Below are 7,616 nucleotides of genomic sequence, written 5' to 3'. Positions count from 1 at the left end.
CATATGAACTTTAAAGCAGTTTTTTCCAATTCTGTGAAGAAACTCATTGGTAGCTTGATGGGGATGGCATTGAATCTATAAATAACCTTGGGGAGTATGGCCATTTTCACGATATTGATTCTTCCTATCCATGAGCATGGTATGTTCTTCCATTTGTTTGTGTCCTCTTTGATTTCACTGAGCAGTGGTTTGTAGTTCTCCTTGAAGAGGTCCTTTACATCCCTTGTAAGCTGGATTCCTAGGTATTTTATTCTCTTTGAAGCAATTGTGAATGGAAGTTCATTCCTGATTTGGCTCTCTGCTTGTCTGTTACTGGTGTATAAGAATGCTTGTGATTTTTGCACATTAATTTTGTATCCTGAGACTTTGCTGAAGTTGCTTATCAGCTTAAGGAGATTTTGGGCTGAGACGATGGGGTTTTCTAAATATACAATCATGTCATCTGCAAACAGGGACAATTTGACTTCTTCCTTTCCTAACTGAATACCCTTGATTTCTTTCTCTTGCCTGATTGCCCTAGCCAGAACTTCCAACACTATGTTGAATAGGAGTGGTGAGAGAGGGCATCCCTGTCTTGTGCCAGTTTTCAAAGGGAATGTTTCCAGTTTTTGCCCATTCAGTATGATATTAGCTGTGGGTTTGAATGACTACTGGGTACATAACGAAATGAAAGCGGAAATAAAGATGTTCTTTGAAACCAATGAGAACAAAGATACAACATACCAGAATCTCTGGGACACATTTAAAGCAGTGTGTAGAGGGAAATTTATAGCACTAAATGCCCACAAGAGAAAGCTGGAAAGATCTAAAATTGACACTCTAACATCACAATTAAAAGAACTAGAGAGGCAAGAGCAAACACATTCAAAAGCTAGCAGAAGGCAAGAAATAACTAAGATCAGAGCAGAACTGAAGGAGATAGAGACACAAAAAACCCTCCAAAAAATCAATGAATCCAGGAGTTGGTTTTTTAAAAAGATCAACAAAATTGACAGACCGCTAGCAAGGCTAATAAAGAAGAAAAGAGAGAGGAATCAAATAGATGCAATAAAAAATGATAAAGGGGATATCACCACTGACCCCACAGAAATACAAACTACCATCAGAGAATACTATAAACGCCTCTATGCAAATCAACTAGAAAATCTAGAAGAAATGGATAAATTCCTGGACACTTACACTCTCCCAAGGCTAAACCAGGAAGAAGTTGAATCCCTGAATAGACCAATAGCAGGCTCTGAAATTGAGGCAACAATTAATAGCCTACCCACCAAAAAAAGTCCAGGACCAGATGGATTCACAGCTGAATTCTACCAGAGGTACAAGGAGGAGCTGGTACCATTCCTTCTGAAAGTATTCCAATCAATAGAAAAAGAGGGAATCCTCCCTAACTCATTTTATGAGGCCAACATCATCCTGATACCAAAGCCTGGCAGAGACACATCAAAAAAAGAGAATTTTAGACCAATATCCCTGATGAACATTGATGCAAAAATTCTCAATAAAATACTGGCAAACCGGATTCAGCAGCACATCAAAAAGCTTATCCACCATGATCAAGTGGGCTTCATCCCTGGGATGCAAGGCTGGTTCAACATTCGCAAATCAATAAACGTAATCCAGCATATAAACAGAACCAAAGACAAGAACCACATGATTGTCTCAATAGATGCAGAAAAGGCTTTTGACAAAATTCAACAGCCCTTCATGCTAAAAACGCTCAATAAATTCGGTATTGATGGAACGTACCTCAAAATAATAAGAGCTATTTATGACAACTTGCTCTTTAATATTTTTCTTTAAAAAGAAATGTATGTGTACCATAGAAAATTTATAAAATAAAGTAGGAAGAAGAGGAAAAAACACACATAGTCCCTCCATAGAAAAATGGTAACTGCTAAAATTTTGACATTTCCTTCAGATACTCTTTTTTAATCACTTACATTTTAAAAAAGCAATTGCAAAATTGGTTTGAATTGGATACTTAGGTGTGCAATATCAGGCAATCCATATAATCTCTTCAAGTCCTTATTTTCTAATCTGTAAAATATGGATCATATTACATTTCCTACATTCTTCATGGGCTATTTTGTAACAAAAGATATGAAAGATTTTTAAAGGCTATAAACTGTAAGGAGAAAAGCAAATCCATGGTATAAATTTTGGTATTTGTTTCCTGGAGGAAATGTTAATGAAAAGGATAAAAAGTAACAAGCAGCATTTATGGTAGGACAGAACTTGAAGAAATTGACTTAGTTGTAATTATGTGAGAGAATAGGAGCATTCTCAATTCAGATGAGTTTTTAACTGATAGAGCTAATCATCAGGACTAATGATATTCTAACATAAAATATCTTGATTTCCAGAGGATATAGTACATCTATAATATATTGTTTTCTAAAGCCCAATATGAGATCAGAATTAACAGAAGTATGACCTTCAAGATTCAGGAAATAATTGGATTATATTTGTAATTAGAGAGATCCTTATTAATGTTTTATAACCAAGATTTATTAGCACATTCCTTAATGTGCTAATGTGCTAAATGATGTGTAGATAGTGAAGAGAATCAGAGAAGAACGACCAACCTGTTTAAAAGGGTTGAGAAAGAGATGGCATTAATAACAGAAAAGTGTTTATTATGGATATCATAAAATTAAGGAGAGGTAAATAGTTAAATAACTCTATGATTGAGTCATTGACTAGTAAGTTTAGTTGATGGATTTTTGGGCATGATTTCACTTGTATAAAAGATCACTATCTGGAGAATAGTAGTAGTTTCTATCTCTACTGAGGATTTAGCAGAAGTAAATAATCCTAAATAATCGTCCTTAGTAGATTATGTCTGAGGGTTTGGAAAGGAGTAAAGAAAACAATTTATGAAACACTCAACAGAATGCCAAAGCAGATTTTGAAATTTGTAATTTGTGTATATTTAAAGTTACTTTGTGCACTGTGCATTTAGGTATGATCTGCTCTTTGGCCTCTAAGCAATGATGATTCTATCATTCTCTATGTTAATGACTCTAGTTAGAATTCTTATTTGAAGAGGTATCCTCTTTAGATTCAGCCAATAGAATAGACATTACCAATAGGGGAAGATGATAAAAGTTTTGCATATCTCACTATCTACATGATTTTTCAGACAGTAGGAAATGGTGAACAGTGTAAAATAATGCAGAGAGATCATGAGGATTAAGATTTAGTTACTCTAAGGTATTTGGTGATTCTCATGAGACCAGTTTTAGAAACGTGGAGGCAAGGGGGTCATCGATTGGCAGTGGAGCAGATAGTATTAGGAGGAATAAATATTTCTGAAAAGTAGAAGCATAAAGGGAGATTATACTAGCAATATGGTATAAAGCCAAATTACAGCAGTAGATTCTAGATTAGGAATTTGTATTTTCAGAGGTGATGAGACCCACTGAACAGTTTTTGGCAGTACTAGTTATATAATCAAGGGGCTACTTAGGAGAAGTAATCTCATGGCCATATTCAGGAGAAATTGAGAGGTCAGTTGTCCTGAATTATAGAATTTCAGTAATGGTTACTGAAAACAAATGAGAGGCTTGAGAGGAGTAGGACAGATGAGATGCTTGTGATAATATAGTAAATCTTGAGGAAAACTGCATTGGGGATTAGAGAGGTAATTATGGGTTTTGTTGCAGTCATGTAAAATTTATATGTGCATGTAATATATAAATATCTAGGTAATAGTGCTTAGTAGGCTGAGGGAAATATGGCTGTACTGTTTAGGAAAGAAGTAGGGGATGAATGATATACTTACTCAGATTCAGCTAGAAGTTATATGCTAGTGGTACTACTAGATCTTTCCATATATATTGCCTTTCATATAGTGGTCAAGTTTTAGAGGGAGAGTATGATAAGACCAAACAGAAAGCCCATTAGAGGAGGAGAACGAGGCAAGATCTTAAATAACGCTCTTATTTATGTAGTGAAGGAATGATGAAAAACTAGAGAATGACAAAAGCAGAAGTTTGAGAGTTAAGTGAACTACCAGACAAATTTAGTGCCACTCAGGATGTTTATAATAGTGTCATTACAGCTAACAGTATTGAGTTCTTGCTGTGTCAAAAACTGCTCTAAGCTCTTTACCCATGGCAAATTTTGAGGCCAGAACTATTATTACTCAATTTGATAGTATCTTAGATACAATGAGATAGATAAGTTGTCTAAGGTTAGGGAAAAATGGGAGGGTAAATGGTTAAGTCATATTTAAACCCAGGAGTTTGACCAGTTATTCATTTTTAACAAATATATTACCTGTCTGCCCAGATTATTAAACATAAGGAGGAAAACACATGGGTTTAAATAAACTATCTAATACCCTAAATTGAGATTTGAAAAGATTAACATGATTGAATTTTTATTTTAAATTGTCATTCTTTATTATCTTGTAGAGAAAATTTTACTTGTCTTCAAGGTCAGCCTGTATTGTGATGGAAAATATTTGAGATGAGTTCAATTTTAAGTTTGGATCCTTAAAAAATATCAAATTCTCACCAACTTTTCTTTAATTGCTTCATCACAAGCAATAAGTTAGAATATTGTCATTGAGAATTAGAGTTTACTTCAAACCCAATACGGTGGTATTTATCTATTTCAAAGATTTTTAAGGCACTTTTGTAAAACTCAAGTCATTATTACAACAACACAACAAGGAGTCTACCACTGTATTTTAGATGGCATTTACATCTCTGGAGAGATTAGAGTGTACAAAATAACAGACTAGGCTGGATATATTGAGTAGTTGTTGAAATCAGGTAGTTGGCATATATTTCTGAATGTTCTTCTCAAATCTCATAATTTATATGCATAAAGCATATATTAAATATATGTAGTATTAGGCTGATCTTTGATACAGGGCTGCTGGTAGAAGCAGATACTTATTTTAATAAAACATAATAATAGCATGTAAAGAGATTCAAGTGCAACATAGACAAGATTCTTTGGAGCAGAGCAATTCAGAAGATGAATTTAAAGACAGTATGATTTGTTTTTTTCTTTTTTTTTGAGATGAGGTCTCTATGTGTTGCCCAGGCTAGAGTGCAGTGGCTATTCACAGGTGTGATCATAGTACATTACAGCCTTGAATTCCTAGGCTCAAGTGATTCTCCTGCCTCAACCTACCTACTAGCTGAGATTACAGGCATGTGCCACTGTGCTTGGCTTAGATGATTTCTTTTTAATTCTTTTAAATTTTTTTTTTTAGAAACAGCATCTAGGTCTGTTGCCCAGGTTGGGATAGCCTTGCACTCCTGGACTCAAGTGATCCTCCCACCTTACCTCCCAAGTAGCTGGGACTACAGACATGTACAATCATGCCTGGTTAATCTTTTTATTTTTTGTAGAGGTGGGGTCTCACTGTGTTGCCCATACTGGTCTTAAACTCCTGGGCTCAAGCAATCCTCCTGCCTCAACCTCCCAAAGTGCTGGGATTCTAGGCATGAACTACTGCACCTGGCCAGATGATTATTTTTGAAATCCAAATTTGAGGCTGGAAGATTAGGTGCAATGTATATCTTAAAGCACATAGGATAAAGATAATGAGATGAAAATCATTAAAGAAAACAAAATAGGAAGAACAGATACAGGAGGTATGAAAATCAATATGTAAAACCAATAGTAATTCCAGAAGGATGAAAAAGAATTGACTTAATTGAAGTGGAAAGAGGAGAAAAGTAAACAGGGGAGAAAAGTATTTTGAAGTTGTCATCTTAATTGGTGTTTGAGCAAAGTAGAAAGGAAACAGAACATGTCGGTGAGGAAAATAGTTGACGTATTTTAAAATAAGAGTGCAGAATTGTATCACTAGAAAAAGGATAGTAACCATTAACAGAATAGAAAAGTATAATAGCACTTCCAACTTAATTAGGAGGTAATGAAATGAATATAGTTTTAATCAAACCAACAAAAATTAAAAAATGAAATAAGTTATCTCTTTTTGCTGATGACATGATTGTCAGGCTAGAAAACCCAAGATATTTCAGTAAAAAACTACAAAGTGTAGTAAGGTGGCTACATATATGCAAAATAAGTAACTGTTACAACAAAAATAAATAACTTTTCCCAATGTTTACACTTTTCATTCTGTAGCATTTTTTTCCATGTAGCAATTAAGAAGCACAAGTCTCTCTACTATCTGATTTATCTCTCTTTAAGTTTGTAGATGACTTTATTTACATTTTCTCTTCTTGATTATACAGTAAAGCCCAAACTAAATTTCAGCCTACATGATTAAAGAATACCAAGTATCTAGGTGTGGAAAAAATTCTGGGGCTGGCTCTCCATGAACCTTGTACTATGTAAATTCTAACGGTGTAAAATTGCAAGATCACCTTGTAATCTTGAGCAGAGTAGTAGACATTTGTGTCATTATTCCATAGCCAGAATGTCAATTTCAACTTAAGAATTATGTTTTTCTTCCTCTTTCGTTCTTCAGGTAACTTCAAGGTCAGCCTTGCCCATGAAGTTGATGAATGGAGAAAATCAGTCAGTGGTGTCTGAATTTTTCTTGTTGGGACTCACGAGTTCTTGGGAGATTCAGATTTTCCTTTTTCTCTTTTTCACAATGTTTTATGTAGCAAGTATGCTTGGAAACATTCTCATTATGCTTACTATAATCTCAGACCATCACTTACATTCCCCGATGTACTTTCTGTTGGCAAATCTCTCCTTCATTGATGCAGGTGTTTCCAGCATTGCAACCCCAAAGATGGTTTATGACCTTTTCAGAAAACATAAAGTCATCTCCTTGAAAGGATGCATTACTCAGATGTTCTTTATTCACACTGTTGGTGGTACAGAGATGGTGCTGCTCATAGTCATGGCCTATGATCGGTATATTGCTATCTGTAAGCCCCTCCACTACCTGAACATCATGAGCCTAAGAACGTGCATTTCTTTTATGGCTGTTGCTTGGACCGTTGGACTCATCCATTCTGTGGCCCAAATGGCTCTTGTTGTAAACTTACCCTTTTGTGGCCCTAACAAAATGGATAGTTTTTATTGTGATTTTCCTCGGTTTATCAAACTTGCATGTATAGACACATACAGACTGGAGTTTCTGGTCACTGCCAACAGTGGTTTCATCTCCATGGGCACTTTCTTCATCTTGATTGTGTCCTACATCTTTATTCTGGTCACAGTTCGTAAACACTCTTCAGGAGGTTCATCCAAGGCCCTGTCCACTCTCACAGCTCACATCACTGTTGTGGTTTTCTTCTTTGGTCCTTGCATTATTGTCTATGTGTGGCCATTTCCTACCTTACCTATAGATAAATTTTTAGCTATCTTTGATGTCCTTATTACTCCTGTTATGCATCCTGTCATCTATACATTTAGAAATAAGGACATGAAGGTAGCAATGAGGAAACTTGCTTAGGGCTTTAAGTATCAGGCAGAATTCTTTTTCTCCCAGTCCAAAAAAATTTAGATTCATCTTGATTATTCTTGGAAATTAATCGCTTTAATTGAACATTTCACAAATCATTTTAGTTGAGTTAGTGTGTTCAGTATCTACTGTGAAATCTCTCCTCAACAGATTCTGTTCTGATCTGGTTAGTTCTTCACGGGGAACCCTTGCTTTAAGAATC

General features: G+C 35.3%; 1 protein-coding gene across 1 annotated transcript; it reads left to right on the top strand.

Annotated features, from left to right (window-relative positions):
- The first annotated feature begins 6,496 nt into the window (after window positions 1-6,496).
- LOC104682648 (olfactory receptor 4F3/4F16/4F29-like) lies at window positions 6,497-7,405 on the top strand. The gene has a single exon (XM_010389358.2). The coding sequence runs from the start codon at window positions 6,497-6,499 to the stop codon at window positions 7,403-7,405; it is 909 nt and encodes a 302-aa protein (XP_010387660.2).
- Window positions 7,406-7,616: the final 211 nt, after the last annotated feature.

Source organism: Rhinopithecus roxellana, chromosome 5 (assembly GCF_007565055.1).
Source record: "Rhinopithecus roxellana isolate Shanxi Qingling chromosome 5, ASM756505v1, whole genome shotgun sequence".
Lineage (NCBI taxonomy): Eukaryota > Metazoa > Chordata > Mammalia > Primates > Cercopithecidae > Rhinopithecus > Rhinopithecus roxellana.
The sequence above is the reverse complement of the archived record's forward strand: the minus strand, read 5'-3'. Positions and strand labels throughout refer to the sequence as shown.

Bases quoted from the DNA above. Each gene is read 5' to 3' on its own strand.
- LOC104682648 (XM_010389358.2), top strand. From the start codon at position 6,497: ATGAATGGAGAAAATCAGTCAGTGGTGTCTGAATTTTTCTTGTTGGGA.